Below are 19,178 nucleotides of genomic sequence, written 5' to 3' on the forward strand. Positions count from 1 at the left end.
GTTTACTGTTAGAGGAGGTATTAGTGAAATCCGGGCCAGCGGAGGCTCAGAGGCAGGCACAGGAATGTGCGGGAGAAGGTGGAGCCTGTAGAACCCCTAACCCCCCCCCCCCCCCCCCACCCACAAGATCCCAGAAGGCACAGAAGCGTTGCAGTCCGAAAGGGGGGGGGGGTGTCTTGGTATTTGCCCTCGACCGTCTAGATGACAGCTGTGACAGTTAGGCCTGTAATGTTAATTTTGTCCAAAGAGAAATAGGTGAGGCAGAAGAAATGGGATTGAACTCAAATAAAATAACCCAATCTTCATTCACATAAAACTTGAAGAGAAATACATTTGGTTACTACTCTGAACTAGTTTGTAAGTGTTTTTACACAGCATTTTTAAGGCGGGAATATTGCACCGCAATTCTGCCTCGCCTCGCCGTTTTGTCTTAAAGGTGCTGTTATGACACACATTCGAGACAATTCGGAACATCTGACATGATGTTTCCCAGCTCCGACTCTGACATGCAAGTAAGCACTTATCAGTTTGTACTGGATAAACTGGAGCTGAGTGACCCATCAGAATACATCACATGCACAACACAGCTTTCAAAAACATGTAGCCTACTGCTGCAAAATATTTGATTTTGTTCAACATATTGCTCTAGCCCAACTGTACCATTTGATTGATTTAGTTAACTTTTTTAAAGAGCTTTATTTAGACCCGCCCCCCCCCCCCCCTGTAGACAGTCTGTATTAGTTCAACATTTGAAACAAGCTCTCATGCAATTGTTTTAGCGGAAGAAGTAATCTTTTTTATCTTTTATAATGGAGCCAAATATTCATAGCATCCAGGTCGCTGGCTTCCTGTTGCCAACATTTAGGTTAATAATGCACAGGCGAGCATACTGGCTTAGAGACAAGCCAGTCACTGCCTGGTACTAGCCCCTTATACATGCGTCAATGTAAAGCTGTTACATCGCGTCTGCACCGATAGAAACTCACGAACGTGTTACAATTGCCTCATGTATAAGGGGTCTAGATGTGAACTGTTCGTTTTTCCGCCGATAGTCTGAGCCTTTCGAGAGAGGTGGTTTACCACGATCGTTCGGCTCAGAAAAGGGCGTGTCAAATCAGGCCGATGTGTCATGGGGGAGTCGGTGCGTGACTGGGGGGAGACGGTGACAGGAGGCTAGAAAGTTCGAGGCTAGAAAGTTCTTGCCTGTTCTTGAAAGGAGACTGATCCAATAGGCTAGTAGGCCTACAATTTTTTATCAGTAATAAAACGCAATTTGGTACACCATTTTAATATGGTAATATAGCCTACTGTTTTTTGCAAAATGAAAGAAAGCATATTTAGGAAACGCCACTCGAGCCTATTAATTCCGAAATTTCACCACATTGAAGGCTATATACTGTAACAACCCCAACACTTGCCTGCTTCCCTTGCAAATCAAAGTTTTCCGACTATTTTTCTTACCTTCTTTCTTAGCTGTTGATGTTACTGAGCTAGAAGTTTAAGTTGTTCTGAACATATCGCGCTGCCAATGCCCAATGTCACTTCTGAGTCAAATCACTCCATCATCTCTTTGAAATTCCTTATTCCACGAGTGGTAGGCTACAATGACTGGCTGTTTTCAAATATAACTAATAGCCTAACGAAACAAAGATTTTCCTCTGCTGATCCCGCGTCTATATGGAAGTTTGTAGAGAGAATGCGGGGGTGTAAAATGCTCCGCAAAATGCTTCGCTGCCGGGGTTAATTCCCTTTCCTTTACGTCTACTGCTGTCTAGTAAATACATACAGACAGCCGGAAAGGTTAATAAACGGAATGAAATAGCTACACATTAGCACATAAACGTTTGTCGCTACATCCAAACTGCGTCACCGTTGTCTCTCCCTGTATCTGCTCCAGCCGCACCATTTTACTTGCAATGTGAATCATTTAATTTAAATATGCTTATTACCATTTGTTGCACCTTAATCATTTTCTACAAAACATGATATGCTATGTATGGTGTAGTAGACTGAGACTCTATTCACTACTGCACAAAAACTAGACACGTTTGCAAAACTAGACGTTTGCAATGAAGTAGGTAAAACAACTTTCGCCAATATCTCCGTAAGGGAGATGGGTTGTGTGCTCAAATTTCCTGGGATCAAAGAAGACGTTAGTATTCATGTGCAAACTAAAAATCACGTCTCAGGATTGCTGCGCATGCAAGTTATTTCGGGTGTCTCAACTGTAACTAATAGCCTACCACTGTCATATAATTATGAGTTCAGTAAAAGACGGAGCAAACACAGTTTTCTACCGTTGTTGAAACACATCCACGCGTAGACTCGTTTTCTTTCCATCTGAGAGGGGTTATTCAAAGAAAATATTAAGAACTATATGCTGATAGAAAGAAGGGAACTTTAAGCCACTACACTGCCTGTGCACGTTGCGGATCCACGTTGATGTTGTTAGTAAACAAACCAGGTGGGAGCACATCTCCGTGGTCTTTGCGCATGCCCGAGGCAATGTAAACGCTTTACATTTTGCACATGTAAACACGTAACGACAAGAGCCGTTTCCCTTGAAAATGTTCACACCTACACGCGAATACGATACGATAAACTGTTCTGATCACATTGGCACATGTATTAGGGCCTATTGACAGCGTTTCCTCACATGCCCTTACATTGAGCTGCCTCTAAATGCCCGATGAGCAGTCAAGATAAGAAGTCCGCTGCATAGATTATTCTGTATTCACCAGGAGTCATTTTATCCCCAAACTGCCTTTACACCATAATAACAGCTTTAAAGACAGATTAGATCCATCCTTTTAATGGTTCTGATTTGCCAGAGTGAAATGAAAGTCAGGCCATTTGAGATTACCATGTCTCGTTGGGAATCCACACATTTTGACATCCTTTGCCCCACACAGCATCAGTATGGTAGAAGAGTCTTTGAAGGCAGTAGTGATAGATTCCCTGCTCCAGGCTGAGCTTTCCTCCAGGCATAGTCTAAGTCACTCTTGATTTGTCCCGTCAGGGGCTAGATTAGTAGACAGTCTGTAAGTAGTTTCAGGCTAGTGCAAAAGTCTTCAAGGTTAGGCCTATATCATTTTGGCAATATGCAAATGTGTGGAAACCTGTGCCAGATACAGTGCCACTTGAAAGTATGTGAACCCCTTGAGGACTTGTACATGGGTCTACAATCAGACGAAAATTGTTGGTTTTGATCGTGACAAAATTATTCTATCTCGGACTCATCTGTTTAAAGAAGGGACTTCCAGAAGGCCTTTGGTTTATCCAAGTGCTCTCGGGCAAAGTTGAAACGGGCAGTTTTGTTCTTTCTTGAGAGCAGAGGCTTCCTTCTAGCAACCCGATCATGAATGTCATGTCTATTCAATTTTCGTCTGATTGTAGACCCATGTACATTTACCCCAGATGCTGCCAGAGAGGTCTGAAACTCTTTAGAGGTGATGTGTGGGTTGACTTTTACCTGATTTATTCTTCTTCTGGTGCTTCTTGGTGATGGTCTTGATGGGCGTCCACTTCTAGGCAGAGATGCGGTCATGTTTAATGCCCTCCATTTCTAAATTATTTGTCTTGGATGGATGGATGGAGCTGGAATCTTTTGGAGATGGTCTTATAGCTTTCCCAAGACTGATGGGCTGTCAGAACCTTCTTCCTGATGTTCTCGGATATCTCGTTTCCTTTCGGCATTCTTGATCTGTGTGGGTACACCTTGGCACTACAGTAGTTTGGTTGGTTTCCTCCCTCTTTTAATCTGTGTTGCCCAAACCTTTCCCTAAGGATGTCTCAGATGATCGGTTTGCTTAATTGACTAATTAAGCACCCAAATAAGTTTCACTGAATCTGTTACCTGCTTGACTTTACAAATTCAGCAGGGGGTTCACTTACTTTTGAAATGGACTTATTCCATGTTTCATGTAGTCTTTTGGCTACTCAAACAATTCCCTCTAAAAAAAGTACATGCAAATGATAAACATAAACCTGACATTCCTTCTATGGAAAATTGGTGATGAAAAAAATGAAAAATCATGGTAAAACAACAGAAAACTCCTAAGTGGTCAAGGGGTTCACATACTTTAAAGTGGCACTGTATGTGTTCTGTTCAATACACAGGCTTATCTCTGTGGAGTTTACAAGCACATACCTCCAACATGACTGCCGGTAATGAAGGCGAGTCTGCAGATCCTTCTCAGGTTTTGGGATCACATGCGGGACACATAACATTGGAAACTCCCGATACTCCTGAATAAGTTGTGCAACACTTCGACCATATCAGTGCTGAGTTTTATAAACCCTTCTCTTCAGTCATGGCTACTCCCCCAAAGCTTAAAAACCTTTTAAAATGCATTTTCAGAGTCAGTGACTAATTTGGTTTCCCTTTTCTTTGGCCCCTTGTTTTGCAATCTTTTTTGAGGTGCACTTATTTACAGATCTCTCTTGAGCAACCCTTTTGCTTAACCTAAGATATGTGTTCATTAGTAGATATTAGGGGTGTAACAGTTGTAAAACCAAGACAGAAATCGCCATACAAACATCTCACAGGTGCAGCCCATTAAGCTCTCATTACGTTACTAATGTTTCAAAACTCATTTTACATTTCACAATTACTGGCATGGAACAGGGACGAAAGCTACTACAACATGACATGGTTATTTTGCTCTGGTAATGGTAGTGATGTCCATCATTACCACTCGCACGGTTGGAACAGAAATTCTATAGCACGCTTTACCCGGAAGGTTTTGGCAGTGACAAACCCGGCAAACCGGGCTAAAATGCATAGCTATTAGACAACAACTGGTGCTGTCTATCAGCTGTACATTTTAGCCTGGTATGCCGAGTTTGTCAGATTCAGATTTGGGTGAAATGCTGACAATGTTCAACTGAACTCTGATATCTGTGGGTACACAGACATTACCCAAATGCAAAAGGAGACAAAAACAGACAGGTCCTTCTCCCCACAGCATTCAGCCCCAGTACGATGCCCCAGTACGATGCCCCTTCACCTGTTCATTTTAGTCAGGCTGTGCCTGCCTTGTATAAATGAACACATACATTTATTTTTTTCTTATTTACAATATGCCAATATCGTTTTTGCTTGTGTTCTCTACTGTACCAAAAACTTACTGAACCATAACCCCAAAACCGAGGTACATACCAAACCATGATTTTTGTGTACCGTTACACCCCTAGTGAATACCTCCACTTCTTCCACCTCCTCCTGGCTCTATCATCACCAGGGTTCCCACGGTACCTGGAAACCATGGAAAACATGGAATTTATTTTGTCATTTTCCAGGTTTGGAAAAGTCATGGAAACTGAGCAAAACTGAACATTTACATGGAAATTGAAAGAGTTGTCCTGGAAATTGAAATTGGATGATGTGTAAAATAGTATTACAATGAAACTATTGAGCACAGAATTAAGATGAGTTAGTTTATAAAAACCCTTTATATGTGAACAGCTTTATGTAGCTAGAAATGGATGATCCCATGTTGTAGAGCATGCTCTTGGCATCCTATCTGGTATATTAGATGTCGGAATTTGATGCAGGCAACCTGGTGATATTGACGTTAAAAGTATAGTTTCGGATTGGTGGACTTCGGGAATAATAACTGAGAAACGTTACTCGCGATCTCAATAGATTAGAAGGGTCAAATACATGCATTTCCCAGCCAACACGGGAGCCTTGACATCTTCAGTGAAACGTCTTATGCAAGTTTATTCTCAAATGTAAGTAGCTGTGTTTTAACTGTGTGGGAAACCTGAGTTTATCAACGTCAGTTAGTAAGCAGTCTACTACAGCTTGTTGCATTATTTCATGCATTGATATGATCAATAAGACAAAATCTCTAAGCATTTACAAGGTAGACTTGTTTGGCACATCTTAAAATCAAGTAAGTAGTCAGGTGTCCTAGGGGGTTGTGTGAGGGGAGGGGGGCGCGGATGGGGGGGAAAGCTTCAGGGGCCTATAGATCATCACTTAATATGGAAAATCAGGAGGTAGTATGGAAATTTTTTTCAAGGTAAGCGTGAGAACCCTGATCACCAAACGTCCAGACAGCTGATTGTGATTCATGCTTTTCGAAGACTGTAGAGCTTTAAGATGCCTCACAAAGGTTGTTGAATATGACTCGTAAGCATAAGTGTAAGCGAAGCGCAGAGGTTGCAGCTTCCTAATATCTCCTCAGTGTTGCTTCCTCATTCCTGTGTTATGCGCTCACTCCTGTATCAGCAAGAGCGAGAGCCCCGGCCCCTGTGTCACCCCAGCTGACTGATAATGGCTGAGGCTCTCAGCACCTAGGCTGAAATGTATGACTATAGTATGTAGGCGTTTGGAAGTTTTTCAGTTGCAAAGGTTTTCGCTTCCGCTTTGGTGTCCAGAGGCAGTGTTTCTTGAATGCTCTGTATTCCTGCTGTGCGTGTCTGTTCTGACTGGGCTTGTTATCTTCTCCGATCACGTGAATCAATTTAACTAGCCGAATTGCTTCTCATGTGTAAGAATTTGTCGATCCGGCTCTGTGACTACCCCCATTCCGTGTTCATGCCATTTATACAGAAAGGCGAGGCGGAATAAAACCACAACATTCCCACCTTAAGCAGGCAAAATGGACTACTGAAACAGAGAGACCTGTGGTTATCTAGGCAAACAACGCCCCTGCAGTAACATTTCCAACAGCTTCAAATCCTCTGCTGTACTGTGCTGTGCACAAACCAGCTTATACCTGGTTCACAGGCGCAGTTAACTTTGTCACCCTACAACCATGGAGCCAGGTCTCTCTGTTGCTGTAGTCCATTTTATACCGCCTGTTGTGCTTTTATTCCGCCTCGCCGTTCTGTATGAATGGCATGAACACGGAATGGGGGGGGGGGGGGGTTCAAGTGGTCTCAAATGCAGCCTTATACGCTATGTTAAAAGTCATGCCTCTTCTACCTGAATGCCAGCACACACACTGGGGCAACATAATGCGACTTTGGTTGGTTGAGTGTAGGCCTAAACTTGTTTTACACGGGCACACAAGTACTCCTCGGAAACGAGTAAGCACAGAGCCCCGCTCTGTTATCTGACCAGAGAGAGGCATGCATTTTGATGTTGGTTTGTGTGCACTGGTTATTTCCAGGCCTCTCTCCCTATCCCCAATCCTTTACCTTTGCACCTCGTCCAGGAGCATCCTTGTGTCTCAGCACCTCCCTGCAGCTCCAGTGTTTTGTCTGCCCTCTCCAGATTGTGAGGTCGCCACCATGTGATCACGCCCAGCCCCGTGCCAGGCTGGCAAACTTGTCAGGGTCAATAATGCACTTTGGAGTGAGGCCTGCTCTTCCGGCTCGTCCCGCATGCTCCACAAGAGGGCCGGGGACTCCAAGACTGATTATAGGGGTCACTCGACAGGCAGCTGTGTGTGTGTGTGTGTGTGTGTGTGTGTGAGAGAGAGAGGCAGGCTGTGTGTAGAATATGTCTGAAAATGTAGGTGAGAGCGTTTGTAGGTTTGAATATGTCTGCGTTGATGTTTATATTTGTGTGTGTGTGGGGGGGGAGGGGGGTGCCAGTTCATGTGTGTGTTGGAGGGAAAGAGAGGGGAGTAGAGAGGGAGGGACTGGCACCTGCATTGCATGGCCAGTGGAGCGAAGAAGAAGTTGGGGCCATTCAAACGGCACTTGGCCCTCGTTCAGAAATGCCAACGTTTGTTTGCAGTCCTAAGTACCTCAACTTGTGTTGTTTGGCAGCCAGGAAAAAAGCAGCCAGGTTTGGGCAGTATTGTGTTGTGTGGGAGTACACGGAGCAGAACAAAACGGTAATAAAGATAGCCTTGGCAGATAAGAGGCTTGGGTTAGCCCTGCTTTGTGCACACGCCCCAGCTCTCTGCACGCACGCACGCACGCAAGCACGCTCCTCTCGGATTTGTTATTGCTGCCTGATTGCAGTGTGTAATCTTACTATGGCAACTCGTCGCAAGGTTTGTGCAGGAAAGGACGTGTTTGAGGGGAGGAAGATGTGTGTGTGTGTGTGTGTGTGTGTGTGTCTGTGTGTGTGTGTGTCTCTGTGTGTGGTGTGTGTGTGTGTAATGCATTAGGGCTGCGTCTCATATGACTCAGGCCTAATTCACTATGCAGAGTGGAGTAGTCGTGCAGGCAGTGACATCAGAAAGACTGTGCTGTGTCACGGGATACAAGGACTCAGATGTCTGTTTGCTGCTAGTGTGATGCTGCATTCCAGGAATGCTCTGTGCTGTTCAGATCATATGGCTTTATTGTAAAGTAAGTGTCTCTGTGCATTCAGTGTTCAGAGAGCATGAACTCTGCCACACAGTGTAAAGTGTGTGTGTGTGTGTGTGAGAGTGTATGCGTGCACTGTACAGTGGGGCCTGGATAGAGGGCTTTTGGCTCAGACTGCCCCTCTGCATGCAGCCAAACACTTCCTCATGTTTCTCCCACACACTCCATCCCCTCACATCCCCATAGCAACCAGTGTCGACCTGTGCACTGAAGCAGAGGAAACCCTGACCAGTGGCAGGAGCCTTTTTTTCCTTTTTCCCCTTCTTGCTCCTCCTTTTTAATTTCTCTTTCTCTGTTTCTCTTTCTTTCCTCTCCTCCCTTCTATCTCTTTTTCTTTTCTGCCACTCAGTTGCACTATCCTATTACTTTTCTCCTATTCTCTTCTCCTTTTCCTTTCCTTTCCTCTTCTCCTTTTCCTTTCCTTTCCTGTCCTTTCTCTCTCTTGCTTTCTCTCTTGCTCTCTCTCTCTCTGTCCCTCTTGCTCTTGCTCGCTCTTGCTCTCTCTCTCTCTCTCGCTCTCTTTCTCTCTCTCATTCTCCCTCCCTCATATTCCCTGAATGCCCCAGATCTCAGTGAGCAGTGTGAGGCGGGGAGAATAGCAGGCTATGTCAGGCCCTCTGCATTCCTGGGCTCTGCTGTCTGGGGACTCAAGAAAAGGGGAATTTATAGTCCTTAACCGAGACACCCTGAGCCCCAGCCAAAGCTGTTTATTTAAAAAAAAAAAGTAGGTGTGTGGGGTGGGGTGGCTGGGTTTGGACAGGGAGAAAAAAATCACCACATAGATAAAATTCCAGACCGAGTTCTCTCTGCATTCTTTTACTTTCACTGTTTAATGGAGCTTAACCCATTTAATTAGGGCAAATTTGTATAAGTACGCCACTGACACAAAAGACAGCCCCCCCCCCCCCCCCCGCTTTTTGTTTTGGCAGTGGTGGCAGAATGAAAAAAAGAACTTGAAGAAGAAGAAAGCGAGGCTGATATAAAAGGAGTGATGTAAATCGTGGCTTTTGAAAGCCACTGGCATCTGGGCGGGTGTGAAAGACATTGTGGGGAGAGGGACACTGAAGGAGGGAGAGAAAGAGAGAGGTTACAGGGGGGCCCTGGACTCAAACAAGGCTGCACTGTGCCCATGGAGACTGGAGGGTGGGGGGCATGTGTGTGGAGGGTAGAGGAGGGTGTGGAGGGGGGGGCATGGAAGCTGCAGTGTCTCCTCTGAGGCCCTGCCAGTGCACTGCATCAGAGGGAAGACACTACTCAACCATACACATCTCTGGGATGTCTCCAACAGCCTAGTTTGCCCTATATTCATTAAATTAAGCAACCTAGGCTACTGTCCGTAATGAGTCACCATAATGGGTGGCAGGCTCTGTATTCCAGAGGTGTCCGGCTTTACTTTTCATCTCTTTATTAATCAGAATGCAGACCACACACACACACACACACACACACACTCTAAACAATAATCAGCACTCATGGTTATACCATTATATAAACTGTAGTGCGCATACGCATGCGTTCTAGCGTCATGGACATTCCCATTCTCATTGCATCTTGGCAAGTCTCTTTTGCTTAGGCCAACTACATTGCTCCTCAAAGAAAATAGATGTAGCCCAGGTAGATTTGTGGTGCCTCATTGTTAGGTTTCCTCGGGTAGGAGGTAACCTATTGTTATCGTAGGTATTATTATTATTCTTGTACCATGGGAGTCAATGGCAGCCCCTAGAACCATATGGTAACTTTTTGTGAAATTTGGCACACTCATTAAGGACAGTCCCTTCTTCATTCACACCAAGTTTCATGGCTCTCATTAGACCACTCTAGCGCCACCAACAGGTCAAAATTGGACTTTTGTAACACACGCAACTTTTGAACCGTGTGACCAATTTTCAAAAATGATGGCACCATTGGATTCCCTGGATCAAGACGAATTAATCCCACCCCATGGCGTCAATTTCCGGTTATATAGATTTTCCGCTATTTCCGGTTTTGTCAAAAACCTTTGAAAGCCTACTCCTCCTACATTTTTTGGCAAATCTTCTTCAAAATCACCAGAGATGATCTTCAGACCTAGCCTCACAAAAGTTATGATATAGAATTTTGATCCTCACAACCGTTTGTCCGGTACAGCCACTCAAATTCAGCAGAAAAGCGGCCAAACAGGAAGTGAGGTCATATGTCAGCAAATATTTGAGTGAAATTTACGCCACATGGTGTGTTTAATTCGTCTTGATCCAGGGAATCCAATGGCACCTCATTTTTGAAAATCGGTCATGCGGTTCAAAAGTTGCGTGTGTTAACACAAGTCCAACTTTGACCCGTTGGTGGCGCTAGAGTGGTATAATGAGAGACATGAAACCTCGTATGAATAAAGAAGGGTCTGTCCTTAATAATTGACCTGTCGCTAAGCGCCGCCCTTAGAACGCAGATGAACCAATGACATTCCAGCCTGAACTGGACTCGGACATCGGCTCCGATAACTCCATTGAAAACAACAGGGAGGAGACCTTTTTCAATAATTTAATGATCGATTGATGTTGCTTATGAAAAAAAAAAAAACATGGTCAAACGATGTGCTTGGGGTACACGTAACACCGACCGTAGGTATCCCGATAGTCTGCAGAATGGGGTATATTTCATCCCTTTCCCCAAGCCACAACGGGACAAAAACAAGTGTGTAGGCTAATTGTGGTAATGTAGTTTCAACATAAATGGCCAAACGATGTGCATGGGATAGATACAACACTGATACGAGTTATCGTGAGAAGATAGGCAATGGGGTATATTGTATCTCATTTCCTAAACGAAAACAAGAACGGTCCAAAATATCTCCGGTGGGTGGATTAAGCTGTGTGACAGACCGCACAGTGAACGCTACGCTACGTTCATTAGCTGCCATACTCTTGTTAGAATTTCCCATTGCTAAAGCAATCAACTAAGCCTACATGATAAAAGGCATAGGCCTACTCATTATTCACAGTACCTGCTTACTTTCACCACTGATGTTATGCTAGGCTTAGGCAAGTTATCTCTGGTTCAAATTAGCTAACGTTAATGATTCAATAGCTGCGCTAGCGTAACTTTGTCAGTTATGGGACAGTTTATTAAACAAACGATAGGTTTAATAATGGATTAACATGACAACGTGAACGAAACACACGCATGCCGGTAATTAAGAAGGTTACATTAACAAGCTAAACAGTTAGGACCATAGCCATGGTTTGGACACTGTCCTGTCAGGGGCAGGTTCCTGCTAGTTAATAAAGGTAGGTGTACATCTCGGTGCCTTCCAGATTAGTTAAATTAACTGACTGTGAATTTATTGTATCTTTCCCATGCGGTGCATGAACAATGCTGGTATTTATGTATTTATCTGCAATCGCGATGACCGTGAGTTAGGCTTCTCCCTCTTGCATTGAGCTCTGTAAATTCTCGCCTCAAATTTAAGCTTGTTATCCACCATATCGAGTTTTAAATTGTATACATATCCCTCCATTGCATAATTAAGTCCCTTTTGAAGCCTTCTAGGCGAAATCAGGTCCTTTTGTCTCCAAAAGTTGTCTAGAGCCTCTTAGGATATAGTTTTGTCACTGATAGCTGCCATTGTAAACTCTAGTCAGCTCTGATAAAGTGTCCGATTTAGCAGCTGTCACAATGGGGGGCAGGGCTTAGCGATAGGTCAATTGTGCCAAATTTCACAAAAGGTTACCATATGGTTTGTCCGGTACAGCCACTCAAATTCAGCAGAAAAGCAGCCAAACAGGAAGTGAAGTCATATCTCAGCTAATCTTTGAGATATCAACACCAAACTGGTATGTCACTTGGAAGACACTACAACATGTTCCCATGTGCAAAGGCAACTTCATATCTTGAAAAATGATTGATATAAAGCAAATTGGATACATTGTTAATGCTAAAATAATGCTTTACACATCTGCAGGTCAAAAAGTGAAACTCTGATTCAATCACAAGTTCATTTGAAGACACTTGAGAGTGTTTAGTACACAAATCTGAAAAAAAGTTGACTGTAAGATGAAAAGTAGATTTTTGGTGAATATTTGAAACATGCATGCTTGACTACTTGCTAGGGTGGTTCTCTATAGAATGTCTCTGTCTCCTCATCCGCGCGGCTCCTAAATCTCACACACTCAGTCTCCCCTTAACACACGCGCACGCCCTAATCACACACACATTCTCACAGACATACAGCTTGGTGTCACACACATACATTCTCACAGACACACAGGGTAAGCGCACACACACAACCTCCACTCAGTCTAAACTTCAGGGCAAAAGCATTGTAAAGGTTGGATTTGAAATGTAATATCCCATTGGCAAGTCTGCAGCATGGATTTTTCTATACAGTGACAAATTGTCACAAAATTACATTTTTCCCTAGTTCGCAAGGTTTGGAGGAGGAAACCGCCATCGCTGCTTGCAGCTATATTTTGTTTTTGTATTTGGAGGGTCTACATATCAACATTATTTATGTTCTGACCCATGTTATCAACCCCCCCCCCCCCCCCCCCCCCCCTCTATTTTGCATTTATCTTATCGATACAGAAGCACACACACAATGAAAATCACACAAACACACAAACTGGCACACGCCGCTCCAGAGTGATTGGTGACGTAGATAGCCGGATGGCATCAAAAGGCATTTGTATCTTATCTCAACCTCAGCCCGACACACACAATCTCTTTGTGTTAGCCAGCAATTAGCTGTCAGGGGGCAATAAAACTGCATACGTGTGTGCGAGGGGGAGATAGCGAGGAAGAGAGAGTATACATTGAATCATCATGGCTCTGCAGGACTTCTTACCTTGTGGTTATTGATGGCCTAGTGGAGATCTGCTGTAGTTTGTGGACCTTTTGGATTTGGCCTATCATGGAGTACTTGAATCTCATGACTTTGGACCATAAAGTAGCCTATCTGACAGCTCGTCCTCAGAATGGCAGTTAAACATGGTCACAACTTGAACCGTTAGCCTAAGCTTTGAAGTTGGTGGTTATAGTTTCCAGGTAACCCTTTCATCCTGGTCTGGGGTTAGTTGTGTGTGTGTTCAGGGCAGTGCTATGAGGACGGTTATCCAGACAGCTCTATGGATGGAGCTCTGAGGTGCTGATTAGATGAAGTTTGATTGAACGTTCCCTAGAACCAGCTGTGCAGCGAGATGAGTCCTTTTCTCTGGTGCTCTCTTGTTCATCTCTGTTTTCATGGGTTGTTCCCACCCCACCCTTCACTCAGTCACTCTCTCTCTCTCTCACACACTTGCACTCCTGCCTGGTACCGCATAACTCCAACTGTAGACTTTAGCCACACTGGAGGAGCTGAGGAATGTTGTTGTTGTTGATGTTGTTGCTGGTGGTAGCGTTTGTTTCCTAGCCAGACATGTATTTGGTGCAAAAAAAAGAAGTTTAGAATGTGAGACTGAAATATGAAACGTATTAGTAGATTAGGTTTTAATCCTCCAGATGGCGCTTCTTATTGGATCATTTTGACTGCAGTATGTTTTTATGAGTCTCTCATTTCTCTCTCTCTCTCCCCCCCTCTGTTCCTGTATTAAATCTCTCATTCTTATTTCTCACTCTGTCTTGGCTTCTTCAGCATGGTCATCAGTCTTAAGTCATCTTCAGACTCTGAACTAAATGGGGTGTTGGCAAAGGAGTGAGTGCAACCATGCAACATTGAGAGAAACGCATTAATTAAAACATCTTCTCTCTTTCTCGCTCTCTCTCGCTCTCTCTCTCTCAGGCAAACGAAGCCCCTGTCATTCTCCGACTGCGTGGGTGATGAGTTGCCCTGGGGGTGGGAGGCGTCGTATGACCCCCAGGTGGGCACCTTCTACATCGACCACATCAAGAGTAAGTACGGCGCGTGGCCTGGGGCCTCCGCCACACAGCACAGGTGTCCTCTAATGGGCTCAGGCCTCCCCTTATCCGCCAGCAGCAGAGGGGGAAGCCCCTCTGTATCAGCCCTTCATCTCAGAGATCTCAGAGAGTCAGTGTGGCTGGGGTGAATGGAGGGTCATCGGATAGAAAGTGAGTGACACAGCCGAAAACCACAGTGATTACAGAGTACCCACGGTCTTAACCTGATCCTCAGAAATGGGTAAATCAATGCCATGATTTATCACAGTTTTTTTGCATTCTTAATTATTGCCTCTAAAATTGTATCAGACCCACATTCTTTTCAGGTCTATTGAATGGAGAAGTGAAAATAAACTTTTTCTTAATTCAGACTTCTAATGGATTGGCAGCTTTACAGTCAGTGTGGTGTAACTGCAACTATTGGTAAACTATTGGGCTTCATAAAAAAAAAAAATTACATTTCCTTTAAGTTTAAGCAGTTGACTGGATCACGCCAAATGAAATTGCATGTTTACATTTGTATTGGTCTGACATACCCTAAGCCAAGTCATGACTTGTGTGTAGTATGTATAATTTGAGGTTAGTTTTTAAAGTAATGGAGGGATATTGTTGCTGGAAAGCTCAGAGCTGCTCCCCCCCCCCCGACTCTTTCCAGCAGCCATTCATCTCTGCATGTCGTGCTCTATTTAGAGTCTGCGCCAGACTTTGGTACTATCGGCATATACGTCGTCCCAATCCATACGCATGCTGAGTTCAGAAGGGTGCACCATAAAGTAAAGTTATTGATTTCTCATAGGACTGATGAATGGTTGGTGAGAAAGTCAAGACTATTTGCATTACTTTTTCCATTTGTTAACGCAGGTGTCTACCGGCTTGCCTAAACCTTTATTGATCACCTTATAAGGTAAAGTATTGAGCCGGAGGGATGATGAATTGAAAGTTGGTGAAACTTTGGGTCAGTGTAGACATTTTGCAGAAGAAAAATATGCCTGTTTATGTTATCACCTACCTCCCAGTTTCCTTGGAAAACTTTCTTCTGTGCTTGTAGTTTACTGTGCTACGGTCATAAGCCAGCCCGTTTTCTTGCCTCAAAAAAACAAACAGATCGCAACGCATGCATGCATACATGCATGCACATACACACAAAAGTAATACTGCCTCTTGAGTTATTTTTCCTCTCCTGTGGTGGCAGCATAGATTCCTGATTGACAGTTCTGTGCATCGTCATTTCCAGGTGGTCTTCATCCATTTATTTATGATGGTTCATTTGAAGTAGCTGGTTGCTTGTTGACAATCCTTGTCATTAGAGTGACAGGCACAGACATATTTTTAGACATGTGCGTGCGTGCGTGCGTGCGTGCATGTTTGTGTGTGTGACTTTGTGTTTGTGTGTGACTTTGTGTTTGTGTGTGAGAGTGCGACAGAGAGCAGGAGAGGGAGTGTGCACGCAGAGAGAGGATATGCCTTTTCTGTGTGCCCTGTGCCACTAGTGGCCTGTTCCAGCTCCAGGCTTCCTAGTCCTCTCTCTTCTGATCTCACGGGCATGCATAGAGGATGTCCCCTGGGGTGTCTGTTCAAGCTGGGGCCTGAAGTTGTTGTAGTAAACCCACTCTCCCCTACGTCCCTCTCCTCTACATCAGAGCTCTATTGCACTCGGTTGTGTGAATGGCTCTCCTCTTGTACCAGTCTTAGGTGATCTCCCAGAGTGAAGCAGGTAGTGTCATGCCCCTGGAGCCTAGGCTGGCCCACAGGGCTTCGTGTCGGGGTGGATTGTTGACTCTGCCTCGGGCTGTCACTGGTTGATGCTGTACCACTGAGGTCCCCCAGAGTGAGAGTGGGATTGCTTTTATTTTTTGAATTGTATGAATTACCACCATGTCCATAACATACATCGAACTGCTGTTTCTTGGTGTGTATGGCTGGCTTGTTTGTTTGTTTGTTTGCTTGTTTGAGTGGGACTTGTAAGTAAACAGGCAGCAAGGGAAGATCTGAAGACAGCAGGCACACTTCCTAGGATTTGATTGGATTTTTTGAGTATTTGCTGAGGGCTTTTTGAGCATTCTCATTTAACTGCAGCGATGGTTTTGATGTGCGTGTCAGAGTGCCATAGCTATGGGTCTGCAGGCGAGGGAGTGAGTGCAAAAAAATTTTTCTTGGGGGAAAAAAAATAATTCTGGCCCACAAATTTTATAATATAGCCCACTGCACCTGGTCAGCTCAAGAGCGCTCTGGCTTCTCATTGTACCATAATTTCAGTCCATCCAATATAGTAACTTCTTTTATTTTCCTAGGAACAGCTATCAAGAAATCACCCATTATTTAATTAAATGTCTGTGGATTTTGTAGTTTGAGGGCTTCTGACCGTCTGTCAGAATTCTGTGTTCCACCCATCCCTACTGCTGATAAAAAAAAACTAGGCACAAACACAGAACACAGCCAGCAGATGAGACTCAGAACCCAGAGGAGGCATGGTTTTGTCCCCCACATCACATCACATCACACCGGAGGAACGCATCTCAGCCGAAACAGATTTGTGTTCATGAGGAGGTTGGAGTGCCAAAGGACATTCTGCTTTATATAGACACATGCGCATATCACAGGAAAGTCACACCGGCTACCAATACCAACCCTCCTCAAGTGAGCTGTTTAACAAGGTAGCGAATGAGGGTGCAGAAAAGTCGGTGACATGCTGACACCTTTTACAGAGTGCATGGCACATAGTCATCTGTCCCGGGCCAGAGTAGGGATCAGAGAGAGTGGCAGGGATCAATGTGTTGGTTTAGGATGGATTTTAAAAACTCTCATGCATTGAGTCCGCAGCCTCTGTTGTTCTCTAACAAGTGCTTCATATCTGATAGGTTACGCAAAGGTCACCTGAGAAGGTGTGCTTGTGTGTACGCCAGGGTGGTGTGTGCGTTAGAGATGCGCGGTTGGCGGTTGCACCCGCGGACTCCGCGTTTAAACCGCGGATTGGGCGGGTGACGTGACAAAAAATAATATTTTAATTAAATTCGGGCGGGTGGCGGTTTACCCAACGAAATTCAAAATATCTACACATTGTTAAATGTCGTTACCTACATCCAAGCACATTTTTAAATAATCAAATTTTCAGGCAGTAAATTGGGTTCCGTGTAAGTAAATTGAGTTCCGTGTATGCATACAAAGCAAACAAAGGAAGCAAAAAAGTTCAAATTAAGTGACGATCCCTATCATGTCGCGTCTCTTTGCAACGCCGCAAACCTGCAAGCTATGAGTCAGCTGTCAGTATTGGAAGAAGCCTTAACGTGTCGTAGATGAAACTGCCTGGGTTATTTTGTTTCGTTAGGCTATTAGTTATATTTTAAAACAGCCAGTCATTGTAGCCTACCACTCGTGGAATAAGGAATTTCAAAGAGATGATGGAGTGATTTGACTCAGAAGTGACATTGGGCATTGGCAGCGCGAGATGTTCAGAACAAGTTACACTTCTAGCTCAGTAACATAACCAGCTAAGAAAGAAGGTAAGAAAAATAGTCGGAAAACTTTGATTTGCAAGGCAAGCAGGCAAGTGTTGGGGTTGTTACAGTATAAAGCCTACAATGCGGTGACATTTCGGAATTGGCTAACAGACTCTGCGTTTCCTTCTAAACTAAAAACAAGGCTATATTACCATATTAAAATGGTGTACCAAATTGCGTTTTATTACAATGATAAAAGAGTTTAGGCCTACTAGCCTATGGTAAGGTCAGGTTTGCCGATGTGCTTGGCTATTTTAAAGTTTCTCCCTGTGCATCGATCGGAGACAGACGTCACTTCACTGATAATATTCTGGGGATAGGCTACAACATAGCCAATAGGCTTTCATACTAGGGGCTTTATCCTTTAAATATCTTTGCGGCATTGGATCAGTCTCCTTTCAAGAACAGGCAAGAACTTTCTAGCCTCGTGTCAGCAGCGCCTATACCTAAAAACAACAGGGGGATGGCGGGCGGGTGCGGTTTTGAAAATTGGTCAAAAAAATTGGTGCGGATGTGTAGCGGACGGATCATGCGTTTTGTGATGCGGTTGCGGATGAAATAATGGCCCATCCGCGCATCTCTAGTGTGTGTGTGTGTGTGTGTGCTTCTTGGGGTTCAGTAACTGCAGTTAGTCTGCAGCAAAGTAGGTTTTGTGCGGTTTCTTGTACACATGCCAGGCATTTGGTCTGTTGTGGTTATGCTCTTGGGCATGCATGCGGTCTGCAGCAGGCCTCTCATGAAGGCAGCTATAGAGTCTAAAAGGCCACACCACTCCTCCTGCCTTGGGGACACACACGAATCGGTGCAAAGAGACAAGGGGGCGTAAAACAATAGAGTTGGAGAGAGAAATGTTCGTAAAGGGTGCTTTTCAGGGAGAGGTATGGAGATCAAATTTACTCCCTTGAGTGTTGAGGAGAGGTGGGGGAAGTGAGAGTGCAGTAGGGAGAAGGTGAAAGGGGGGAGGAGAAAGGGGGAGAAGAGGGAGTTGTCAGGGAGCAGTCTGGTTCTTCCTCATACCACGGAGTCCTAACATAACTGTAATGCTCAGGGAGGCAGGGCTGGGGCTTGGCCTGAGCTATACCTGTCACTGCAGCACTTTAAAGTGTGTGTGTGTGTGTGTGTGCATGTGCATGCATGTTTCTAAGTGAGAGTGAGCCAAAGTGTATTAAAGCAAGACTTTTAACCCTTTACCACTGTAGTATCCAGTGTACTCATATGGGGATGCAGTTCCTTATACAAGAAAGGAACCTACTGATCGTGTGTGTGCGCGTTTGCGTATGTACGCGCACACGTTTGAGTGTAGCTCCAGCATCAAACTGAGCACTCATACTGGCATCCTTGGATCTGATGATGACGCTGTCCAGCTTCTTCTTCATTGGCCTCCATTGTCCCTTCTCCTTTCTCAGGTGGGCTTGCTAATGGGATATGAGGCAGGTCCTTGAACCGCAGCTGCAGGGGCAGTGGGGGCATGGAAAATGTCTGGCGGGGACTGGAGGATTCTAGCTGTTCTCTTCTTATCACGCAGGGTCTGCTCTT

At 44.5% G+C, this 19,178-nt stretch overlaps 1 protein-coding gene across 1 annotated transcript in view; it reads left to right on the forward strand.

Annotated features, from left to right (window-relative positions):
* The window catches only part of LOC308364154 (protein WWC2-like), a 45,684-nt gene that overhangs the window by 3,045 nt on the left and 23,461 nt on the right, over positions 1–19,178 (forward strand). Inside the window, exon 2 of the mRNA XM_080837171.1 lies at positions 14,030–14,139. Within this exon, the coding sequence (XP_080693297.1) occupies positions 14,030–14,139 (110 nt within the window). The remainder of the gene's footprint in view (positions 1–14,029; positions 14,140–19,178) is intronic.

Source organism: Sprattus sprattus (genome assembly GCF_963457725.1).
Source record: "Sprattus sprattus genome assembly, chromosome: 4".
Classification (NCBI taxonomy): Eukaryota; Metazoa; Chordata; class Actinopteri; order Clupeiformes; family Clupeidae; genus Sprattus; species Sprattus sprattus.